We start from the raw sequence: 27,086 nt of genomic DNA on the forward strand, positions 1-27,086 counted from the left end.
CACCATCTCTGGCCGTTGCATCAACAATCTCTAAGAATCAGATCCAAACAACCACTCCTCCTGCCTCCCTGCCTCTCGTCGGTAGCTGCTAGGCTAGTGGCAGGAAGTGGTGGCAGCACTGGCTCCAAGCTGAGGAGAGTGGTAAGAAGGGGAGAGGGAGTAGGAAAGAGGCGCATGTACTCAGCTGCGCCCATCCAGTGACAACACATGATATCTTGGTAAACAAACCATTTAATATACTGAGACAAAAACAAGATTTTCCCAGTGTTTTTTTTTTTTTTTTTCAAATTTCCCTGATACATTTCATATTCCCTGATTTCCAGAACATGTGGAAATCCTGAGATTATATGCCAATTAGGTTCATTTCACCTAATTTCATTTGAAATAATCCAAAATAACCAAATCCTGTTAACCTCATGTCACAGTAGTATGTAAAAAATTAGCTACAGAAGGCATATAATGAAAGATAGCAAAATACTTTTTCCTGAATGTTTTAATCAAAATTGTAGCTAAGACATAATTTTGGAATTCGGTTTATTTTCACAGACTGGCGTTTGTAGAAAAGGTGAGATAAAAGTTTGCAACCACTATAAAATTTTTATGAATAATTTTATACAGCTTCATTGTATAGATAAAAGGGCCACATAACATATAAAATTATTCAAACACTATAATTATGCATGCAAATATTTACAAATTATAATGAAAGTCATTTCTCAAGATAATTTTTCTGCTAATTTTGAAACTTTTGTTTACCAAAATCAAAAGTTTCACCATCTTCATTTTTGTTTCTCAGCATCATACTTTACAACATGAAAAATAATCAGAAGAGTGTTTGTTCTCTTTAGTGATTCTAAACTGAAAGAATATAAATAAAAATATACTTGTTTCATTTGTTGCTCTTGGCTGGCTTACGTAAATTTGCATCTCTATGTCCTCCACTGATCTCTATAATTTTTCCAAGTCACCATTAGTTATCACAGAGAGCTCTGTTGTACATGTTTTTTCTTTAATAGTGATAAGAGGCCTTGTTTTGAAGCCCAATATGAACTTGTATGCATTTAGCATATGATGAAATATGCTCTATCAGCAATCTGTTTTCATTCAGTCATTTGGAAAAAATCATTAAGTCTTGTCCCAGGAATGGTAGAACCAGACTCACATCATTGTTGTAATGTATTTGTGAATTTTGTTACCTCCTTTGTCATAATATAAAACGTCTGTATTCCTGGAACATAGACTTTACAATTGTAAACATATCTTTTGGACCTAAAAGGTGACCGTCAATGGGTATCGTATACTTGCTCTGGTGGCTAAATATTTGATAGTACCACCAGCTCTATCACACGCATTTCTGCCATGACTAGTGGCAAAAAAATTCCATTCTGCATTTAGCCCTGCATCTAGCTTGTTATGTTACAAATTTACTAAGTTCTTAAAGTTTTTATAGTGTACAGTGTGTGGTATTTGTTAAAGTACATAGATGAGAGTGCAGTTTTCTGGAAAACATAGAATGTTTTTGCATAGCATTTTGGTAAAGGTCTACATTCTACAGGGTCGTTGTTGCTGTTGTTGTTGTCTTTTTTTAACAAAGCTTCAGCTAAATTTCTCTTGGAAATTTTTGATTTAAAGTACTACAGCCTGCATACTCAGCACTGCCATGTTCTTCAGACAAATTTTCCACTGGAACATGAATCATTACTGATGCTGCTTGCTGGAATTTTAATGCTAAGACAAGACTAGGATCAAATATATTCTGGGCAGCTGTCTTGTGTACTTTGGTAACTTTAAATTGTGACAGTTTAAGTAATTCATAACTTTCAATAAATTTTTCTGGGGTTGTGGATGGACCTGGTATATACACTGGCTCTTCGACATCATATTCATCCATCCCTGGCAGGCTATATAATGCAGGAAACAAAATTGGCTTACAGCATGCTATACAAAGCTTAATGGACTAAGCCCAACACTTTTATACTTTGTTACTGTGATAAACTTTCAATGATTTCTGAACAGTCATTTTCCATGCTACTTCGATGGTTCACAGTAATTTCTTTAGCTGTGTGTTCAGTCTAATAAAAAGAATGAACACTTTCAGTGTTTTCACAATGCTTCGTCACTTCAGTAATTCAATATTAGTTCGATTCAGATTGGTCGTGTCCATTAAATCAATCTCTTTGCTACTATTACTTTCCATCTGGCACACCTCTGCAGAAACAAAACCTACAAAACATTTGCTTTACATCATGATTTCTACATCGAGTTTGTAAGCTGCAATAAAGAGCAGGACCATTTATACTTTTTCTGACACACTAATTAGTCAAAGCAGCATTATGAAGAATGTGTAAGGGGAAACAGGAAAGAGTCAGTATTTTTCATTGTTGTTTCAAGTATTGTTGTTTAGTCTCAGAATCAACAATCATTATAGCTTTATTGAAAAAAGTAATAAACCTAGCAAGAAAGGAGAAACACCTTCTCATTTCCGTTAGTTGAAAAGCATAACAACAGGCATTATGGCATTATGTGAAACAAAAGTTATGATAGTGGAGCATTTGATTTTCATGAAAAAGATTCCTAAAATTAAAAAAAAAAAAAGAAATTTTAGAAATGACTTTCATTAGTGATTTGTAAATATACTCTAAGAAAGGAAACACACACACACACACACACACACGCACGCACGCACGCACGCGCGCGCGCGCGCGCGCATGTATTCACCACAGAGGAATTACCCAAATGGGATGGAAATCAGTACATGTGATACACATGATGTGGAGACAAATAAACGATTACAAGTTCAGGAAAACTGTATGATTTATTCAAGAAAAAGAGCTTCACAAACTGAGCAAGTCATAATGCAGTGGTCCACCTCTGGCCCTTATGCACACATTTATTTGGCTTGGCATTGACTGGTGGAGTTGTCAAAATCCTGAGCTGGTTGAACAAATAGAAACCTTCACCATGTGCAGGCAGGCTTCTTGCTGAAATGAAGTCAAGGATTGTCTACCGCTTGTCTTCATGCTCACCAAACCCTACCTTGCCTAGCAAGGTTTCCCGATCTCTTCCCCAACTGAGAACATCTGGAGAATTATGGGTTGACACTCCAACCAGCTCAAAATTTTGATGGTCTAACCCGCCAATTGGACTGAATTTGGCACAATATCCCACATGAGGATATTTGCATAAGGGCCAGACGTAGACCAATGCATTATTGACATTTTCAATTTGTGAAGCTCTTTCTCTTGAATAAATCGTCAAATTTTTCTGAAACTGTACTCTTTTGTTTGTCTGTATACGTATGTCACATCTACTGATTTCCATCCCACTCAGATAATTCCTTCGAGATGTGTTTTTTTTTTTTTTTGTCTTAAGAATGTATTTAAATGAAAAATTAACAGTACTTAATATTTTTAAGATGTAGCTGACTCCCATATCTTTCCAATGACATAAAACTGAATAAAATTTATTCATAAATAAAAAAATGTTATGGTGTTTACAAACTTACGTGCCACCTTGTCTCTAGACGCCAGTTTGTAACCATGACCCATGCTTCAAATTGGCCTCTTAAGTGTAGTCTGGATCAAAAAATCCTGGAAATATTATTACAACCCCCTTTCATTATGTACTTCTGTATACCAAATTTTCATTTGTGATATGAGGGCAATGGCCACTGTATGATTTCATGTAAAACAGGCCCTTCATAAACTGCTAATACAATAGCTCCACTTGGCAATCGTATTTTTCCATTCAATCATCAAATGATCCATACCTAAAGATTGGAAAGTTGCACACGCCACACCAATACTCAAGACAGGAAACAGGACTCTGCTGAATTACAGATCATATCACTGACATCAATTTGCAGTAGGATTTTGGAATATATACTGTGTTGGAATATTATGAATTACCTCAAAGAACATTATCTAGTTACATAAGGTCAACATGGATCCAGAAAATATTGTTCTTTTGAAGAACGACTAGGCATTTATTTGCACGAAGTAATGAGTGCTATCAACAGAGGATCTCAAATTGATTCCGTATTTCTAGATTACCAGAAGGCTTTCAACACCATTCCTCCCATGAGATTTCTAATCAAATTGTGCGCCTATTTTGATCAAAAATTCTGGAAATTTATTGTAATCCTCTTTCATTATAAACCTTTTTACGCCAAATTTTCTAAAACATCTGTGAGATGAGGACAATGGCCACCGGATGATTTCACATGAAACAGGCTCTTCAGAGCATGCTAATACAATTGCTACACACTTAGCAATCATTCACTGGATTCATGATTTCCTGTCAGGAAGGTCACTGTTCACAGTAACTGACAGAAAGTCATCAGATATAATAGAAGTGATATCTGGCATTCTCCAAGGAAGTGCTACAGGGCCTCTTCTATTCCTAATCTATATAAAATATTTAGGAGACCATCTGAGCAGCCCTCTTAGATTGTTTACAGACGATGAGCGTCATTTACCACCTCATAAATTCATCATAAGATCAAAAACAATTGCAACAGGATTTAGACAAGATATCTGTATGATGTGGTAAGTGGCAACTGGCTCTACGGGAAAAGCGTGAAGTCAGCCACATCAGTACTACAATGAATCCGTTAAATTTTGGTTACCTGATAAATTACACAAATCAAAAGGCTAGCAGTTCTCCTCAATACTTAGAGATTACAATTACAAACAACTGAAACGTGGAACAATCACATCGGTAAGTTTGTGCGGTAAGCAAACCGAAGACTGTGTTTATTGGCAGAGGAATTAGAAGATGCAACAGAACTAAAAAAATGAGACTGCTTGCACTACACTTGTCCAGCCTCTCCTGCAGTGTTGTCGCAGGGTATGGTATCCACATCAAAAAGGATTATATATAATATCGCAGTGCCTGTGTTATTCTGATTACAATGTAAAGTTCATGCGACTACAGAGATTATTCCTCTGAAACAGGACAAGCAACTGCATCTGGCTCAGGATCTTTATCAACAGCAGATAGCATCTGAAACATGATTGTCAAATGAACCTGGGAGGCATGTCAATCATAACCCCCTTGCAAAAGTCTTTCTCTGCCTATTGCACTTTGGAAAGACCTCTCACTCAATCAAAGGCAAGCGGTCAACCTCAGTGTGGGCACTAACCACAGCAGCCACTTTAGTAGACTGATCAGGAAAACATGTGACATGCTGCACCTCCCTTGGATCCGGGTATCCCCCCCCACACACACACACACACACACACAGTGACATCCATGACATCCATTGGCATAAACCACAAGCTGCATGACCAATACCAGCGCCGTCTGAAGCTGTGAACAAAGGGTCGCTGACTCAGCCTGCATCTGACCACAGCATTCACAACTACTATCCATACTGATTGTGTCTCACACACACAAAAAACTGCAAGAATTTACTAATTAAACAACTAAGCACACACGTAAATGAAAATAAATTGTGTATAGTTAAAGGGTTGTACAAATATTTCAGAAACAATTACTTTACTCTTCTGTGGTGGTGTTAAAACAGGAGCTGCCACAATTCAGAATGAATAACTGTCTTTCTTTTATCAAGGGACGATACGGCGCAATTCAATGATATATTTTATACCATTTCATGATGTTCAGCATGCATATAACCTGTGTTTTTATATATTATGACAAAGATGTTTGTTGATTAGTTATCACACCTGAAGACAGCAATAAACGGTCAAAACTGATAATGTGAATACTGCAATAATTAGGAGATACTGACGTAACAAATGTTCATACAAATCTGCACGGCTTCATTGCATATCTGTTTAAACAGCTAACTGATACCAATCCTTTGGGTCCTATGGAGACTGAGCTTTTTTATTCCATATAATGTTTTGTACAAGAAGTTTTAGTTGCTGTTTTATATTGTTAATGTGTGTGCAACAAATTACTTCATTTCAATCAGAAAATAGCTGTAATTTGCTCTGCTGTTTGCACAAAATGATTATGAAATAGTTACAATGTCTGAAATAAATAGAAATAGATACAATGCTCAACATGTTGGAAGGAAGTAAGGAAGATTGAATCACGAAGTTCCTTTTATGACAAGTTCAAATGGTTCAAATGGCTCTAAGCATTATGGGACTTAACATCTGAGGTCAACAGTCCCCTAGACTTAGAACTACTTAAACCTAGCTAACCTAAGGACATCACACACATCCATGCCCGAGGCAGGATTCAAACCTGCGACCGTAGCAGCAGCACGGTTCCGGACTGAAGTGCCTAGAACCACTCGGTCACAACGGCCGGCCTATGACAAGTTCACTTAAGCCAGATCATTAGAGATTTGGACTGGATAGGTGCAGGGCAGGAAACTGTGACCTTATTCAAATGAAATAACCTGCTTTTGTCTTACTGTGTTTTAGGGAGACAGCAGAAAACTTCTCTGTATGGCAGACTGCATATTCAACCCTGCTCCTCCACTGCCTTACTGCATCTGGATAAGAAACCAGTGGAAAAACTAGAGGTCAATTACAATGCCCATATTCAGTGTCAACTCTGATTGAATGTCTACAAATATCTATGACTGAGAACGTGTTACAAAACACCTTTTCAAAAAATATTCAGGAGTCGACTGACTGCAATCAACATTTCAACACCCCACTACACAGAAATATTACCAATGCACAAGTCATTACCAACTGCCGTCACAGGAACAACTTAAGTGCGGTTTGCATACCCAGAAAGGAAAGCTTGTGTATCAAGCATTAAGAATGTTCAATTCTTCTTCTTCTTCCTCTCTCTCTCTCTCTCTCTCTCTCTCTCTCTCTCTCTCTCTCTCTCTCTCTCTCTCACTGTGCGTGCGGATGGGTGGGTGGGTGTGCGTGCACGTGCGTGGGGGGCATATGATCAGAAGAAAAGGAAATTACCCATCAAAACCTGCATCAAAAGAAACAGAATCTGAAACAAAAAGGGTAAAAGGATAGTATTATTGTTTTACACTTCTTGTTTTACACCTTGCAGTCAAACCTTGTGTCTGTATACTTTCTCACACCTGTGCAAAATACCCCTCCCTGTTCCACATCTGTTGAAGAATTCAACCCACGTTTCCTAGAAGACAGCGCTTCCATTATGACATTGCAAATTAAAAAAGCTTTCCAGCGCCTGGACTAGAAAAAAAAAGAGATTACAGAAAGAATTGTCTCTGACACCTACTTAGAAGTACAGCAGCCTAAGTGCATCCTAAATCATTCTCCTTTTATTGTACAATGAGGTTGTCCTGTATGTTTTGGATCATTTTCTGTGCCACACATTACCCATAGCACTTGTAGGGTCATTGAAGGAATCAGAACCCACATGAAATTTCTTTCCTTAATAATGTATGCTTCAGCACCTTAAAGATCCCATGGCATTTTACAGTCAGTACAGTAAACTTCTGCAAAGTCAAAACTTGTAGATGTAGTCAGGGAGGACTGCTGAGCAACCTAGTGTGTCTTCTTGTTTTGAGCCATCTATGTACACTGTGGTACATTGCCATGTTTATCTAAAATATAATTTAAAAATATGACTTAAAAGTTATATTCTACACATGATGATGTGCTAACCATGTGCCACGCCGGACATCCAATGATGTCACGGGACAACATGGGAGTCAGTCAGTAACATGTGATCCCCCTAATCTGATCTTGTGGGGTGTGCTGTCAGAATAAGAAGATAACAGCCCAAAAGATAATATCGGGTGCAGAACTTTGGATGAAGTCAAGCACAGGGTCAATAATTCCTGTTTCTGTCATAGAACTTAGTAATTCAAATGGTTAATCTGATAAAACAGAAATAAACTGGTATGCTGAAACAAAAAAATATAAACAAAATACATTAACACATTGCAACATCTGTGAGTAAGTGGGAAACGATGAAAATTCATGGAAAGTATACGTTTCCTGCTACCTTTATTTACATGTACATTTTTTTAATTTATGAAAATCTTTTAAAAGATAACTGAAATATGTATCTAACCATGTTACATTTGGTTGCAACACATTTTTACAAAAAATGAAACCTCTCCTCCTCCACTGATTTTGTTCTCTAATATACATAGCTTTTTTTTCATATTTTGCACGAAAAATGTTTAAACCAAAACTACTTACAGCTGATGACTCCTTTCCTGAAGCCTTTGTGTAGCTACCTCTCACCATTTCACCTGAAACAAAAGAAAATGCGCTACATAAAACACACAATGCATTTCTTCACAACCTCTGTAATAACTTTGAATAACAATGAAGATCCTGCACGCATGCATAAAAATATTCTGCATCAAAAAAATATGAGGTTCATTCAAATGAAACCTGGTCAGTGCATCTACCTTTGCCTTAAACGTGAGGTGGCACCACGTAACTGTAGGTATGATGGCGCAATCTATTGGTAGAGAGACTGACGTGTGCACACTGTTTGGTGTTGCATTGTGCTAGTGTGGTTTCACGCCGAAGAAAAGATAGTCACACAAGTTATCGTCCACTACTGAACATGCAGGTGAGTAAACAGGAACAACGAGGAGTCATCACACCGGGAATGGTTGCGGAAGTGAATGCTTTTAGTTTTGGACTCCTGCAGAATAGCCATGGATGAAATCCATCAGTTAATGGTTATTGCCTTAGGCACCACCTACACCAAAATGCATCAACACTTGAACTTTCGAAAAATCTGTGTGCAGTGGGTTCCCCACCAACTGACCACTGAACAGCACAATACTCGAATGGCGCTGTCTTCGAGTCATCTGCAACGTTGTCATGAGGAGGAATACGGCTTCCTGTCATATATTGTTACAGGTGATGAAACATGTCACCATTTTCAACCGGAAAGCAAGCGTCAGAGCAAGCAGTAGAAACATGCAACTTCGCCACCTCCAAAGAAATCCAAGGCCACACACACCAGTTCTGGTAAGGTCCTTTTTTGACCACAAGGGCCCACTCCTTGTCGACTTCCTGGAACGGGGAACCACCATCAATGCCCAGCGTTATCAAGCCACTCTACAGAACCTTAGATGAGCCATCAAGTCAAAATGCCGAGGCATGTTGTCCAATGGCGTCATCCTCCTGCATGATAAACATGAAAATTGATCACAAAAAGTTGGTCAGCACCTCCAATCACATAAAGCCTCCCATTCTATAAAAAAAAAAAAGGCACAAAAGTTGCAGTGGTTTCAGTGGAAAATGCTGGAACATCCACCGTACAGTCCGACCTTTTTCCGTGTGACTTTCATGTGTTTGGATCTCTAAAACAAGCTATTCGTGGATATTGATTTGCAATGGACAACGAAGCTTGTGACTGGCTCCAGGCCTGGATCTGACAGCAGCCTACTAGCTTTCTTCAAGGATGGTGTCAACCAACTAGTGTCGCAATGGGATAAATGTGCCTACAGTTTTGGCGGCCATTTTTTAGTAATGTGTACTACATTTTTGAGTTAATAAAATCGTTACCGTTACTTTACACTAGAGACCAGGTTTCATTTGAATGCCCCTTATATATCACCTGAACTGAAAAACTTTATAGCGTTCCATAAATTTACAATAACAGATGATATTTACGTTTCTCAGATCTTTGAGAGGAGTGAATCCTTCTGTTACGGCATCACAGTATGTTGAAAGCATTTCATAAAGGAAACAATTTTTAATGTGTATGTTAATTCCCCTCTTTCCAAATAATAAATTTTCTTCTCGGTATGAGTAACCTACTAATGCCTGAAAAGTTATACCTGAATAGACATTTTACATTTCTGACAGTTAATAATTACATAACCATAAAATGGTACACAGTTTTATATTTATGTTGATTAAACCTGATGTACCGGATTTTGACAACATAATATCAACAACTTGATATAAACACTTTTTAACAGAAATTCTACTCCAACTTATTTGTAATAGTATCATATTTTTGTCTGATAGTGTTACAAGTTGCCACCATGTTTCTGATAATTAAAGTGTTGCACAATCACATCCAAAAGCTGCTCATGTTACTGCTGTGCCTTACAGTGCTGCTGTACATCATATAATGTTCAAGGATATTATCACAGTTGAGTCGTAAAACAAGATACTCCACAAACATAAACAATTGCCAGATACTTTAAACTAGTCAAGCTAGGATAAAAATTTGGGTGACGAACATGGGTAACAGTAGATGTTTCTCAAAACAATTTACGGAATGGTATCTTTTCTTTATCACAGTCTCAATTCACAAGGGACGTCTGAGGGTCTTGCAAGAAGTTCTGCGCCACAATTAACAACTGAATGAAAGTACCCTGGCAAGTTCAAAATCATCTGAAGAGTACAAATGGGAAATCTAAGTGCCAAATCTATAATTGCCAGTAAAATGAAAAAAAGAAAAAAAACAATGTATCTCTGTTTGTACATAGTTGATCTGATCCAAAAAAACTCAGAAGGTATTCCAATACCACAGAATTACTCTACTCTCCATATCACCACCAAAAAAAAAAAAAAAAAAAGACAAATTGGAAAATAAATATTTTATTAGAAATAAGTCTTTACAAGACAGTCTTTACACTTTCATTTTTGCAAAGAAGAAAACAGCAACCAGTATCTGTGTATTATTAACACTGCCACAATATATATGCAGAGGAATCAATATGTTGGTTGACTTTTCCAGGAATGTTCATTCTTGGAACTTTAACAGTAGACCATACAGTTATGCAGAACACCTCTCTTGTAGTGTCTGCCGTTGGAGTTGAGTGAGAATCTCTGCAATGCTTTCATGCTTACTATATGAACATGGAATGTGTTCTTTGGATTTTCTCTATTTCCTCTATCAATCCTATCTGGTACAGATCCCAGATTGATGTGCAATATTCAAATATTGATTGAACAAGTGTTTTATAAACTACTATCTTTGTTGACGGGCTACATTTCCTAAGGATTCTTCCAATCAATCTCAGTCTGATATTTGCCTTGCCTGTGATTAATTTTATGTGGTTGTCCCACTTAAAACTGTCCCATATACATACTCCTGGATATTTTATGGAAGTAATTCCTTCCAGCGTTTGTTCTGCAATCGTGTAATCATCGAGTAAAAGTTCTCTCTGCCTGTATATTGATAAAACGTTACATTTGTTGATATGAACATTTTCCATATCAACTTTTGATCTGACATTGTGAAGGGGGGGGGGGGGGGGGGGGACAGGGCTTCTGCTGGACATTCACACCATTCTCACAATTCTCACACAATATTTTGATGGCATAACTTGCTGTCTTCTTCAGGTGCTTTCTCAGGAGGTAAGCGGGAACAACACAAACATCCGGCTAAGTCCCGTTTTTTTCAAAATGTCAACAGAGTGCCGGAAAGCCTGAAGAACTTTCGATCAATTTGTCACCCACTCACCAATGTCAAGTGAAGGCTGCAATGACGAAGTGAGATGTACTAAGTAAAAATGAGAAAAAATGTGCAAGGCACCTCTTCAATGTGGAATTTGTGAATCACACCCTACGCAAACAATTGCTGAACAAAATCTTTCACAGAAAAGAAATATTTTTCTGAATATAAGTATCCAACAAAGCTGAATTTGAGATCAAATATAAAGAAATAGGTAGTATTTCACTCAAAAAGGAACTTGTGTATGAAGAATGTACATTTACCACTCATTACTCACAGCAGCTGAATACTGATCTGATTATGGATATCTCTAAACCAGCAGAAATAAATGATGTTGAGTACAAATTAGCCTGTTGATATCATCCTGTTCCATTTAAAACACCTGTATGCCAAAAAACAAGCATGTTGTTCTAAAGCTATAAGAAAACGTGGAAAATACCCTGAAATAGTATTTCAATGATGATTGGGAATTTGGACAGTTTCACTGGCTACCTTCTGTGCTGCTGTGACTGATACACTATATGATCAAAAGTACATGGACACCTGGCTGAAAATGACTTACGAGTTCGTGGCGCCCTCCATCAGTAATGCTGGAATTCAATATAGTGTTGGCCCACCCTTAGCGCTGATGACAGCTGCCACTCTTGCAGGTATACATTCAATCCGGTTCTGGAAGATTTCTTTGGAAATGGCAGACCATTCTTCATGGAGTCCTGCACCGAGGAGAGGTATCGATGTCGGTCTGTGAGGCCTGGCATGAAGTCAGCATTCCAAAACATCCCAAAGGTGTTCAATAGACTTCAGGTCCGGACTCTGTGCAGGCCAGTCCATTACAGGGATGTCATTGTTGTGCAACCACTCCGCCAAAGGCCGTCCATAACAAACACGTGCTCAGTCCTGTTTTGAAAGACACAATCACCATCCCCAAATTGCTCTTCAACGGTGGGAAGCAAGGAGGTGCTTAAAACCCTGTGATAGTGCCATGCGAAACAACAAGGGGTGCACAAGGCCCCCTCCATGAAAAACACGACTACACAATAACACCACTACCTCCGAATTTTACTGTTGACACTACACACGCTGCAAGATGACATTCACCGGGCTTCGCCATACCCACATCCTGCCAGTGGATCGCCACATTGCGTATCATGATTTGTCTCTCCACACAATGTTTTTTCATTGTTCAATCGTCCAATGTTTACGCTCCTTACACCAAGCGAGGCATCATTTGGCATTTACCGGCGTGACGTGTGGCTTATGAACAGCCCCTCAACCATGAAATCCATGTTTTCTCACCTCCCACCTAACTGTCATAGTACTTGCAGTGGACCCTGATACAGTCTGGAATACCTGTGTGATAGATAGATGTTGCCTATTACACATTACGACCCTCTTCAACTGTCGGGAGTCTCTGTGAGTCAACAGACAAGATCGGCTTCTATGCTTTTGTGCTATACATGTCCCTTCAAATTTCCACTTCAGTATCACATCGGGAACAGTGGACCTAGGGATGTTTAGGAGTGTGGAAATCTCGCATACAGATGTATGACATAAGTGACATCCAATCACCTGACCACGTTCGAAGTCCACGAGTTCCACGGAGCACCACATTCTGCTCTCTCACAATGTCTAATGACTACTGAGGTCACTGATATGGAGTACCTGGCAGTAGGTGGCACCTAATATGAAAAACATATGTTTTTTGGGGTGTCCGGATACTTTTGATCACATAGTGTATTGACTTCACTTGTCAGTCTACACATCACTGAAAAATTGAAGAAAAAACTCAGATGGTAAATATTAACTCTCTGATTTTTTTCTTTCACCATCTAAAACACGTGCACATTAAGAAGTGCAATCACCATGTATCTTATGTTGTGTAGACCAAGGCCCTTGATTCAGTTCATTATGATTTGAGCCCAAAAGACACCAGAAATACAAAGAATCAACTGTTATCTTTATGTCAAAACTGAAGTCATCAGGATAATTTCTTTTACAAGGGAAATATTCCTGGGGAACTCATTATTCCCTTTGTGATTCTGCTTGATCTTAAATCCTCTGTCAACACTATTGAAAGAAAACAGAAATTGGTGCAAAAAGAGAAACCATAACTGTATTATTCATTTATTGCACATATATCATGTTATATAAGCTGCAATCTTTGATAACAGGAATAAAAAATTTACTGACAATATCAACATATCACTTAGATTCTCGAAACATGACACACTGTTAATACTCACAAAGGCCAACAAGTAGAAATAGCAAATGATAAAGTTGAGATTACTGATGATTTGGTACTGGGATAGAAACATAAATATTTATGAGTACAACAAAAAATGAGAATTGATCACAAAAAGTTGGTAAGCACCTCCAACCACATAAAGCCTTCCATTCTATAAAAAAAGGCACAAATCACTTACTGGGAAATCTCAAATCAATTCCTATCCCTCTTACCCTTGGTATCCTCCTTGTTACCATCACTGCAACATCAATTAACACACGTATCTCTCTCTCTCTCACACACACACACACACACACACACACACACACACACACACAATCACACACACACACACACACACACACACACACACTTCACAGCCCTAAAAACACTACCTCTCCCAGGGGCCAACTGAATGTCTTCCTAAAACCTCATTTACTGTCACCCTAGCTAAGTTAAACGACCCAGAACTACTTCATTTTTCACTTCTAATGATCAGACCCACAAACAAAGCAGGTATATTGCTATAGGAACCAGGAAGGTCCCATCCTGTGCTAACCTTCCCATAGGTCATATGGAACACAACCAACAACCAGCTTAGAGACAGAATTGATGACACTTTCTGCAGGACCTGACCATCATTTTTCAGGGCCATGCTCAAGCACATACAGTGCAAGCTGTTACCGATTTGATTGACTGACGGGACTGCGAAGTGCTATACCACCTACTGCAAACCCCTGACTTCAGCCCTCGTGTGTTCAACTCAATTTCTAAACTGAAGGAAATGCTTCACGGTATTCGCTTCAGAACAGCTACAAATTTGTCAGGCAACAGACCACACTGCTAGAAATGTCAACACAAATGGCACTGCTAAGAGTATCCTACGACTTCCACAACACTGGCAACGGGCTATACACAATGCTAGTGACTACTTTGCAGGTCAATAAAACTTTGAAACATGTATCTATTCTGTACGAGCTGTAAATAAATGGTTGCCACTATTAAAGTTGGGAACAGCCTTGCCACAGTGGATACACTGGTTCCAGTGAGATCACCAACGTTAAGCGCTGTTGGGCGTGGTCGGCACTTTGATGGGTGACCATCCGGACTGCCATGCGCTGCTGCCATTTTTCGGGGTGCACTCAGCCTCATGATGCCAACTGAGGAGCTTCTTGACAGAATAGTAGCGGCTTCGGTCAAGAATACCATCATAATGACCGGGAGAGTGGTGTGCTGACCCCACGCCCCTCCTATCTGCATCCTCCTCTGAGGATGACATGGTGGTCGGATGGTCCTGGGAGGCCACTCAAGGCCTGAAGATGGAGTGTACTATTAAAGTTCCAACCCTCTTATTAACATTCACTGTAAACGTGATGTTCTCTTATATTATCGTAACAAAAGCACAATATTACTTTTATTGGAAGAAATACTTTCTATCATCATTTATTAGGAAGTTGAGGTTTGACAACAGTTTACAGATTCCCAAACGAGAGCTGTTGCAGGGGTGAGGGAGTCCACATCAAGAAATAACTACCTGGTTTGTCTGAACAGTATTAAATGAACCAGCAGTTCAAAGTGTAACACTAACAGCACTCACAATCTGAACACATGCATTATTTCAGATCTATAGAAACCTTCACAATGCAACAATTAACTTGTTGTGAATTTAGCCAACTGATGTGTGGTGTGTAGACAAATTTAGTAGCTTGGAGACTTACTAAGTTTTGAGTTAATGCTCTTCTTCTAGCTTAACAACACACTGTCCCACTCATAACCACAATGTGGTAGTTAGTATGAAAGTGTGTACTTAAACCAGACGATGAGCAGTAGCTCAGAATGTATTAAAGTTCATTTGCTGCTACCAGTGTAAGTACCCATGAACCACTCATCAATAGAACCAATTTGCAACATGAAATCTTTCATGTGTCATTACTATGAATAGTCTTACCTGTACCAGCTGCACGCACTTGAACTCTTTGCACTTCACTGTTCCTTTTATCAAGGATACAACCATTCACTACATCAGTTTTTGTATTTGAGCAGCCTGAATTTCCTCCTGAGAATTTAACAATGGTTCTAAGTTCACCAAAAACTCTATGGTTTGTTGCCGTAGCAGGGGATAAATCAGGTTGACTGGTTTGCGCTACTGGTGTCTGTTCAGTGACAGACTGCTCATTTGGACACACTGAATGTGGCTGACTGTTTGTTGATGAGGTGTTCTCATTTAAGGCTTCGGGCAGATTCTGTAATGATCGGACAGATTCCACAACTATAACATCATCACCATCACTATTATCATCATCAATGATGACTTCTGCTGGTCCACAATCAATCTCTACTGGTGGCAACTCACAATCAATCTCTACTGGTGTCAGCTCCTGGAATAACAAAGATTATTTGTTTGAACAATAACAAAACAACACAAGTATAATAACTGAAATATGAATAAGCATTAAGGGAAAAACAAATTGTCCTGTTACATTTAAGAGCTCTACTACTGAATCAAAACCCATATGAAAATTAGAATGCAGAACAGAAAATTATTTCTAAAATACTATTTATCAGCTAAAGACTCAAACCATACTGAAAGAAAACTGACTCCAAGCTATTTGCTTTTTTTGACAACTTAATGCATTTAACAAACATCAATATATTGTCTTTAAAATCATCATCATCATCATCAAAATCATCATTGCCATCATCGTCAACAACGTTTGGACCTTGATTCAATGGGAGCAAGATGGATATACAAGGTAACTGAGCTGTAGCAGCTTTTCTTTATCTTTGGCACTGGTATTGTGTTGGCTCTTCCATTTGGCTTGTCTCTACTGTGGCATGATTGGCTGTGTGAAGCTTTAATGGACATGCTACAATGGTCATTAGTTCAGTCAATTTGCAGTGAGGTTGGAGAGAGTTATGGGGATGACTAGGATAGGACAGTACACCTGCATGCCAAGTGGCTACACAATTGTGGCTGGGGCCAGCAGTCAGCATTGATGCATGGCGGGGTCACTAGTGGATTGGCATGATGGAGAAGCTGGATAGGTGAATGGGACATTGCAATGTGAGACCTTGGTGTAGCAGAAATGAGGTTGGCAGTGTCCACAGTGGAAACTGTGGCTGTCGATGGCCAGTTTACACCTACGAACGATCATTTCACGTCCTGTGGCATCGTGCGGTCTGCTTGCTGCTGCTGCCGACTGCATCTGTTCCTGCAGGTGAGCTGTTTGCTGCTATAAGTACTGTGCCACAAACTATTAAGTTGTTGTTGGTCCACTTCCTGCTAGAAACCTTACTGTGCTGTGATTGCACTGCCTTACTGTTCTAGTTCAACAGTGCCCAAATTCTGTCTACTTAAACCAGCTGGTTGTGCCTGCTGATGAGGTCAGTGTTAACAGTTGTGCCTTTGAAGTGGTTTGGCAATCATTGTGGAAGGCATGTACTATCAGGGTGTTCGTGTGTGAACCCAGAACAAGTTCCCACTAACAGTAATTCTGTCATTATTTCTAAACTGCTTTCAATTCATAGTTCCCCACTGTAATCTACATCTATATCCATACTCTGCAAGCCACCTGACGGTGTAAGACTCCAAAGATATATGCTTCACCTTACAGCAAATTGGTGGTGCTTAGGCTAGTCAGTTTCTTAATTATCTACAGCTTCCATGAATTGTCTTATGTAATTAACTACCGATCTGCTGCCTGCTCTGCTTGTGTTGATTTTGGTTGGTGTCTCAGCATGTAGCGCCATACTTAGCAGTGAATTTATTTATTTATTTATATGTTGCACAGTGGGACTTATTTTGCCTGAGTCGTGTTGGGCACTGCCTCATACACTGTCATCGTCCTGTGCAGTCATGAGAGCCTGTGATCTCTGAAGGGTGCCACAACGGAATCCCACCACAATTGATGTATGTGTATGATGTTAAGAAAGTGCTTTCTTTTTTACATTATAGATTGAAAGTGATACTTTTTTTTTTTTAACTGAAAGAGTACAGAGTTCTGATTATTCTGGGCCCATCTGGATGGAGGTTTGATAAATTAACCTGTTGCCTAAATGATTTAGAGATTAGCAATTTTCATTAATTAAATTTTTAAATCGTGGTTTGTTTAAAGCACCCCTTTTTGGAGGGGTTTGTTGAATCCAGTGTTAGTAAAGATCCCTCAGTGTTGTCCAAAGTACTAGGGCTGCAGGGCGAGGTTGAGGCCTTACAACTTCAAAAGTTAAAATCATCAAACAGTTACTTGCTGTTGGTGTCATCTGTCCTTCTGTCTTTCCTATATTTCTGGTTCCTAAGCCTCATTGGGAGTGGTTTAGACCTGTAATTGATTACCAGGTGTTAAATCAGATGTGCTGGAATCTGTCCCATTCCTGTAATTACACAACTACTTTACATGGTTTGTGGGGAGACCAAGGTATTTACAGTTCTGGGCTTACACCGGGCCTACTATCAGATCCCTTAAGTAGAATAGCCGAAGCCTGTAATGCCGTTCTGAACCAACTACAACCTTTTGGAATTTAATAAGGTCCCTTTTGGGCTGGCCACAGGTGCGGCAATCTTGTCGCATCTATTGCATTCAGTTTGAGGGGACTTTAAGTCCAAGTTTGTTTTCAACTACTTGGACAATGTAGACATGTACAGCACTAGTTTCATAGAGCATCTTGACCACACCTGCCCAGTGTTTGGGCACCTGAGGTAAGTAGGTCTGACTGTTAAACCAATCAAAGTAACCTTTGCCTGGAATGAGATATCCTTTTTAGGAAACATCATGTCTCAAAAATGGGTCACCATCAACCACAGCTGGACCCAGGCTAGTCATTCGTTTCCAGTCCACAAAGGCAAGAAGGCCATCATTCGTTTTAAAGGAATGGTGAATTTCTTTCAAAAGTTCACACCAAATTTCACCCAGATAGCGGCTCCTATTAACCAATTACGTAGGATGAGCAAAAAACTTGAATGGTGTGAATCTCAACAAGCTGTCTTTAATACAGCAAAACCTCCTGTAAGCATGGCACTGGAATTAGGGATCCCTGATTTTAACTGCCCGTTCATCATTCAAACTGACACTTTCTATGTCGGGTTGGTGGCTGTTCTATTACAAGGCAAGGATGGAGAGAGAAGGTTGCATACACATCATGGGTGTTGTCGCCAGCTGAAACCCTATTTTCAGTATTTTAACAGAAAGCATTGACCACAATGTTTGCACTAGAAGAATATTAGTTTTATTCGGAACATCATGGGTTTGGCTTGGAAACTGACAACCAGGCCCTGAGCTGTGTGTTGCCTCGGCCACGCAAGACGGGGAGCATAGAACAGTGGGCAGTACAGTTCTCCGCTTTCCAGTTGGATGTTTGCCATAAAGGGAGGTAGAACCAAATTGCCAATACATTGAGCAGAATGTTTCAAGTGGACAATGTGGGTGAGGAGCCCAAGGCTAATGGGCAGCTTGACTTCAACATGGGAATCCTGACCGAGATTCTGCCCATGTTTGCCAGTCTCAAAAAAGAATAACAACAAGACCTAAAACTGCAATTTGTTTATAAGAAGTTGAAAGCTGGGGGAACTGTTCCAGGATGTCCCCTGGAAAAAGGTTTCTTGTGTTTCTGATCCAAGGAGGATGTGGGATCCAAATCTGTGCATCCTGCAACCTAATCCCCTGAGTGTTTAGATATTTCCATCATTCCTTGTGCGGAGATCATTCGAGGTTCCATAAAATGTGGCTTACAGTGAGCCAGAAGTTGACCCGGAGAGGTCTGGACCAGAATGTTCGTGGGCTGGTCACTCAATCTGAACAATGCAAGGTGGGTAGATCTGACAGTGGCCCTAGGAGGGGTTTTCTGCAATCAACCTCCGAGTTTCAACCAATGGACTAACTCAATATTGATTACTTGAGGCCCTTGTCCTGTCCCCAAAGAGGAAAACATTTTGTCTTGGTTGTGTTCAACACCATCACTAGATTTGTCTGGTTGATCCCTAGCAGTGGCACCACTGCCGCTATTAGCATCGAACATCGTGAGATAATTTCTGCCAGTTTTGGATCCCAAAAACCTTCGTTAGTGATAATGTACCAGCCTTCATGTCTAAAGAGTTCAAGCAGTTCTGTTTTGATCAAAGGATACTGGATATTTACCATTCCGGATCCTAGAGGTAATGAGACTTCTTGTTGAATTGGCTATCTTTTGCCTTCAATACCACCAATTACGAAGCCCACAAGACCACTCCTGCAAAGTTCATAAAATTCTCCACTGGCCAATTAATGGAGGTTTTCACAGAGGGCAGGGAGGTTCCATGAAGGACTGAGAGGCTCTGCGGAGGTGGCGAGGCTCTGTGGAAAGGGTGAGGCTCTGCGGAGAAGGTGAGAGGGCCGAGGCTCCGTGGAGGGGTTGAGGCTCCGTGGAGGGGCCAAGGCTCCACAGATGGGCAGAGGCTCTGTGTAAGGTCAGAGGTTCTGTGGACGGCAGGAAAGGGGGTGGGGGTGGGGGGTGCGGGGGGGTGGGTGCCAGGGACTAAGGGGATGACTTTGTGTTTGCCTTCCGCACCTATTTCCATGTTTCTCTCACCATTCTCGCAAAATCACGGACTGCACCTTCTTGCCTTAATCATGTCAAATGGTAATGGCATTGTCATGCCATATAATACCTTGTATCAACATAATCCCGTATTAATGTGGGCCTTTGTATTATACAACATGACAGACGAGAGATATCTGTCTTAGTCATTATGGTGTCAATTTTCATAGTAGTTTACCATTCTTTTGATTTTTCAATGCAACTATTCTGTCCTAGCAATCATCTGACAGACCAAGAAAAGTGAATTTGTTGCCCCAACACGGAGAAATTTTATTGACATATTCTTGAGGATGTATACAACACATGATCACATAAGCAGAGTGATACACATATGAGTACAGTCAACAGAGCATGCACAACGTCAGTGACAGTACCGTGTATACCCTCCTTTTGCAGCAATGCAGGTTGAAATTCTCCCGTGGAGACGATCGTAGAGGTGCAGAATGTAGCTTGTGGAATGGTCTGCCATGCAATTTCCACCTGGTGCTTCAGTTGGGCCACAGTTCATGCCAGGTGTGCAGTCTGCACAAGATGATGTTTCATCCAGTCCCAAACATGCTCAATGGGGGACAGATCCGGGGGTTGTGCTGGCCAGGGTAGTTGACATACACCTTCAAGAGCATGCTGAGTGGCACAGGATACATGTGGTCATGTATTATCCTGTTGGAAAAGCACATCACCTTGTGGTTCATGAACAGTAGCATAATGGGTTGGATGATGGTTTGAATGTATCACGCACTGTTCAATGTTCCCTCAATGATCGCCAGAGGAGTACGGCCAGTGTAGGATATCGCTCCCCACACCATGGTACCTGGTGTTGGCCCTTTGTACCTCAGTCATATACACTTCTGATTTTGGTACTCACCCGCACGACGCTACACACACATACAACCATCATTGGCACCAATACAGAAGTGACTCTTCGTCACTGAAGATGACACGTCTCCATCTGTCCTCCTATAAATGCCTATCGTGACACCCCTGGAGGCGGGCTGAACGATGTTGTGGCATGAGCGGAAGACAACTTAACGGTTCGTGGGACCGCAGCCCTGCTTCACTGTCCATAGGTTGTTGCGAAGTGACGATGCGGTCCATTATGGCACTTCGTAGGATGCGACGGTCTCAGTGTGCATCTGTGCGTCGCCACTCTCTGGACCCTGGTCAACAGCATGTGCACCTTCTGCTGACCACTGGCGACAACATCGATGCATTGTGGAGACCTCACGCTCCAAGTCTTGCGCAATTCTGAGGTACGTCCACATGGCCTCCAACAGGCCCACTACATGTCCTGCCAGCATGCTAAAAATGTTGCAGACACAGACAGAATTCCATACGCCACGGCAAACTCGCTGCCACTGGCTAAGGCAGTGACCAACCGCGAGACAACTAGCAACATTCCATGGCCAATAGTGTGGTTCCTGGTGTGTCAGCAGTGCTGCACGTTTGATCATCGCATGCACTATCCTCTCATAATGTACAGTGCAAGTATGGTGGGTATTATTCACTTGTGTCAATGCATTTGTTTTTCGTTTTCCACAAGTGTATTATTGTCAACACAAAAATAATTCCCCATGGTACTCCAATTAAGCATCAATGTGTTTGTTTTTCAATTCCAGGAGTGTATTATTGTTAACACAAAAAAATTCCCCACTGGACTCCAATTAAATGGTTTTTACATATCCATTCCAATCATTTCAAGGAGCTTCAAAAAAGTATCTTTAATAGTATTCATCTATCACAGGTTGCACAGTGTGCACACTGCACACAATTTCTAAAAATACTGATCCATATCTCCCTTTTTTCCCTTTCACCAACATCTCTCAGCCATCCTTTGCTTTGTTGCTCTGTCCCCTCCATGAGTGATCAACAGATGATAACGCACCTCTCTCACAACTTTCTCCTTTAACTTAGCAGCAACCACTGCCGGTGGTCCTATTCCGCTCACCTTACACAACAGACCATCACACATGCTGCACTGCAGTTTCGTTTTGTGTAGCTTGTAGTCATTGACAGTGTTCTGCACAGCTTGCCCTCCAGCTAGGCCATGATCCATTACTTGTATTGCTGCTACTTTTCTGCTCAAATCATCTGCATTTCAGTGTTCTTTCCCTGGATTTTGCACCGCTAGATAGTCAAACTCACTGAGTATTAATGCCCATCTTGTTAGTATGTTGGAAAGGTCTTTCTACCCCAATAACCATTTCAAAGTGACAAGATCGGACTCTACTTTAAATTTCTTATCATAAAGATAACACAAAAATATGTGACTCCACATACAAGGCTAAGCATCTCTTTCCCTATGGTAGAATAGTTTTTCTCTGCTCTATTAAGTTGTCTTAATGTAAAAGCCACAGGATGCCCCTTGCTGCTCACTTCTTGTCACAGAACACACCAAGTGTCGTCAGATGTGTTACACAACAGTATAAACTCCTGCTGAAAATCTAGAAAAATTAAAACTCGATTTGATGGTAAAACATTTTTAACTCTTCCCACACACAATGACATTCCTCTGTCCACAAATATTTTATACCTTTCTTCAAAAATCTGTGTTAGTGGTCACTATGTATCACCAAACCCACCCCCCCCCCCCCCCCCCCCCCCATGAATTTCCTATAATAGTTAGAGCACCCCAAAAGCAACTGTAGCTCTTTACATAACTTAGGAACTGGGAAATATGTTACCACCTGCACAAGTCTTCAATTCATTCCTACTCCTGCTCTGCCAAGTACGTGCTCCAAGTACCCTACTTCCTCCAGAGCAAAATAACATTTTTCCGTACTTATCATCATATGTGCAACCTGCATCCTTTTAAAATACTTCTCTCAGCTGTTGCCTATGTTCTTCCACGTCTTTTGAGCATACATGCACAGATGAATTAGACCGATTATCAATGGTAGCCATGATTTTGGCTATGGGGTATGTGTCTGTCACTGTCTTACTATCAAGGTGATGGTAATCACAGCAAAACCTGTACTTCTCAGAATCATCCTAATACTCGAAGGTATCACCACAATTCCTGACCACCTTGGACTACCGATCCCTTATCTTATAATACAACTGCTGGTTGATAAACTCATACATAATAAGTTGTAAATACTGAGGAATCCAATATGGTTTACGGTACACTAGTGCCTCACTTCCTGCCAAAATTCGGTGCTGAGTAATAGTTCTCAATGACCACAGACCCTCAAGAAAAAACAGATTTTTTAACTCAAATAATAACTCCTCTATTTGCACTCTCTCTAGTGCCTTTATATGCTCCAACTTCTTACATAATGCAGTGTTAGCAGCAGCTCATTGTGTACACCCTCCCTGCACAAAGCCGCCTTCTCTGAAACGTCCAAACTTATTCCCTGCATCCCCTTCACCATCTTCACCAGTTCAGCTCCAAAATTATCCAGATTCATATGTACTATGTTCTCACAACTACTCTTCTGTAGTACAAAACTCTTAACAGAACAATTCACTGAATCCAAAACAACATTCCGTTCCAGCATCAAAAATAGACAACACACACAAACACATAGGCGCATGTGCTTGCGCACAAATGTAACTCACACGTACATCACTGCAGTCTCTGGTAACTGCGAGTAGCAGCAGCGCCATTGCGTGATGGGAGTGGCGACTGGTTAGTGGTTGGGAGGAGGCTGGGGCGGGGAGGGGAACAAAAATAGAGTAGGAGTGGGGGACATGAAGTGCTGCTAGGGAGCACGCAGAGCCGAGGTGGAGAGAGTATAGGGCAGCTATGTGCAGTCGGGAGGTAGGATGGGGGGCAGGAGAGATGTAGGAGGGGGGGGGGGGGGGAGGGGGGGGGGGGGAGTCGGTAGCAGAAAAGGAGAGAAGTAAGAAGACTTGGGTGGAATGGTGGAATGAGGGCTGTGTACTGCTTTAATGGAAACAGGAAAGATGCTGGTTGGTTGAGAACAATCGCTAACAAAGGTTGAGGCCAGAAGGGTTATGGGAAAGTTCCCACCTGAGAAAATCAGAAAAGCTGGTATCGGTGGGAATGATCCATACAGCACAGGTGGTGAAGCAGTCACTGAAATGAAGAATGTCATGTTGAGCACTGTGTTCAGCAACAGGGTGGTTCAGGTATTTCTTGGCCACTGTTTGTCGGTGGTCATTCATGGGGACAGACAGCTCGTTGGTTGCCATGCCTACATAGAATGCAGCACAGCAGTAGCTGCTTAGCTTGTAGATCATGACTGGTTTCACAGGTAGCCCTGCCTTTGGGATAGGTGATGTTTGTGACTGGACTGGAGTAGATGGTGGTGAGAGGATGTATGGGACAGGTCTTGCATTTAGGTCTATTAAAGGGATATGAGCCATGAGGTAAGGGGTTGGGGACATGATTTTGGTAGGGATGGATGAATATATTGTGTAGGTTCGATGGACGGTGAAATACCACTGGGAGGGGGGGGGGGTGTTTGCTGGACAGGACATTTCTCATTTCAAGGCACTACAAGAGGTAGTCAAAACCCTGGCAGAGAAGTAATTCAATTGCTCCAGTCTTGGGTGATACTGAGTTAGGTGGGGAATGCTCCTCTGTGGCCGGATGGTGGGACTTTGGGAGATGGTGGAAGGCTGGAAAGATATGGTGTGCAACATCCAGAGACACTGCACATCACCACAGATTCAATGACCAAGGATGGCTAGGCCGTATTGTAGGGACTTCTTGGTATGGAACGGGTGGCAGCTGTTGAAGTTGGAGATATTGCTGGTGGTTAGTAGGTTGATATGGAAAGAGGTACTGATGTAGCCATCTTTGAGGTGGAGGTCAACATGTAGGAAGATGGCTTGTTGGGTTGAGTAGGACCAGGTACAAAAAAAAATTAAAAATAAAAAAAATAAAAATAAAATGGGGGAGTAGCTGTTGAGGTTCTGGAGGAATAGGGTGTTCTCACCCTCAATCTCAATCTCAATCACAAAGATGTCATCAGTGAACCTGAATCAGGTGAGAGGTTTTGGATTCTGGGTGTTTAGGAACGATTCCTCTAGGTTGGCATAGGATGGTGCCATGTGGGTGCCCACAGCCGTACCACGGATTTGTTTGTAGGTGACGCCTTCAAAGGAGAAGTAACTGGGGTTGAGGATATATAGTTGGTCATGGCGACTGGGAAGGAGATTGTTGGTTTGGGTTCTGACGGGTTTTGGAAAAGGTAGTCTTCAATAGTAATAGGACCATGGGCATTACAGATGTTAGTGTAAAGGGAGGTGGCATCAATAGTGACAAGCATGGCACCATTTGGTAAAGGAACAGGAACTGTACGGAGTCAGTAAATGGTTGGTATCTTTTATATAGAAGGGTACGTTCTGGGTAATAGGTTGAAGGTGTTGGTCTATAAGAGCAGAGATTCTCTCAGTGAGGGCATGGTAACTGGCCACAATGGCCACCCTGGGTGGTTAGGTTTATGGACATTAGGAAGCATGTAGAAGGTAGGATTGTGGGGAGTGGTAGGGGTGAGCAGAGAGATGGACTCCAGGGAGAGGTTCTGGGATGGGCATAAGGATTTTGAGGAGTGACTGGAGATCCTGCTGGATTTCTGGAATGGGACCATTGTGGCAAGGCTTTTAGGTGGACTTACCTGACTGCTAGCAGAGTCCTTCTGCCAGGTAATCCTTGCAGTTCAAAACAACAGCGGTGGAGCCTTTGTACACAGGTAGGATTATAAGGTTGGGATCAGTTCTTTGATGGTGGATTGCAGTTCTTTCTGCGGATGTAAGGTTAGTGTGCATGTTGAGAGAATCTCTGCTCTCATTGACAAACACCTTCAACCTATTACCCGAAACCTACCGCCCTATATAAAAGATGCCAACCATTTCCTCTACCGACTCTCCACAGTTCTTGTCTCTCTACCACACGGTGTCCTGCTTGTCACAATTGATGCCACCTCCCTTTACACTAACGTCCGTAATGCCCATTGCTTTACCGCTATTGAACACTACCTTTCCTAACACTTCATGGAAACCAAACCGACAACCTCCTCCCCAGTCGCCATGACCAACTACATCCTCACCCACAATTACTTCTCTTTTGAAGGTATCATCCACAAACAAATCCAGGGTACAGCTGTAGGCATTTGCATGGCAACAACCTATGCCAACCTACTCATGGGTCATCTAGAGGAATAGTTGCTACACATCCAGAATCCTAAACCTCTCACCTGATTCAGATTCACTGATGACATCTTTGCGATCAGGATTGAGGGTAAGGACACCCTATCCACATTCCTCCAGAACCTCAACAGCTTCTCTCCCATTTTTTTCGCCTGTTCCTACTCAACCCGACAAGCCATCTTCCTACATGTTAACCTCCACCTCAAAGACAGCTACATCAGTACCTCTGTCCATACCAACCTACTAACCACCAGCAATATCTCCACTTCAACAGCTGCCACCCGTTCCATACCAAGAAGTCCCTTTGATACAGCCTAGCCACCCGTGGCTGTCGCATCTGTGGTGACGAGTGGTCCCTCTCAAAATATACCATGGCTCTCACTAAAGCCATCACAGACTGTAATTATCCTCCCAATCATGTACAAAAACAAATATCTCACACCTTATCCCTCCAGTCTTCCACAACCTCCAAAAGTCCCACCATCTGGCCACAGAGGAGCATTCCCCTCCTAACTCAGAAACACCCAAGACAGGAGCAACTGAATTACATTCTCTGCCAGGGTTTCGACTACCTCTTGTAGTGACTTGAAATGAGAAATGTCCTGTCCAGTATCCCCCCCACAGTGGTATTCCACCATCCATCAAATCTACACAATATATTCACCCATCCCTACTGAAATCCTGTTCCCAACCATTTACCTCATGTCTCGTATCGATGTAATGGACCTAAATGCAAGACCTGTCCCATACATCATCTCACCACCATCTACTCCAGTCCAGTCACAAACATCACCAATCCCATCAAAGGAAGGGCTACCCA

The 27,086-nt window shown here is 41.3% G+C and overlaps 1 protein-coding gene across 1 annotated transcript in view; it reads right to left on the reverse strand.

Annotated features, from left to right (window-relative positions):
* The window catches only part of LOC126418683 (uncharacterized), a 412,934-nt gene that overhangs the window by 258,113 nt on the left and 127,735 nt on the right, over positions 1-27,086 (reverse strand). The window contains exons 8-9 of the mRNA XM_050085576.1: positions 15,528-15,957; positions 8,121-8,173 (exon numbers count right to left, since the gene is read on the reverse strand). Of these exons, the coding sequence (XP_049941533.1) occupies positions 8,121-8,173; positions 15,528-15,957 (483 nt within the window). The remainder of the gene's footprint in view (positions 1-8,120; positions 8,174-15,527; positions 15,958-27,086) is intronic.

The sequence above is a fragment of the Schistocerca serialis genome, chromosome 9 (genome assembly GCF_023864345.2).
Source record: "Schistocerca serialis cubense isolate TAMUIC-IGC-003099 chromosome 9, iqSchSeri2.2, whole genome shotgun sequence".
Lineage (NCBI taxonomy): Eukaryota > Metazoa > Arthropoda > Insecta > Orthoptera > Acrididae > Schistocerca > Schistocerca serialis.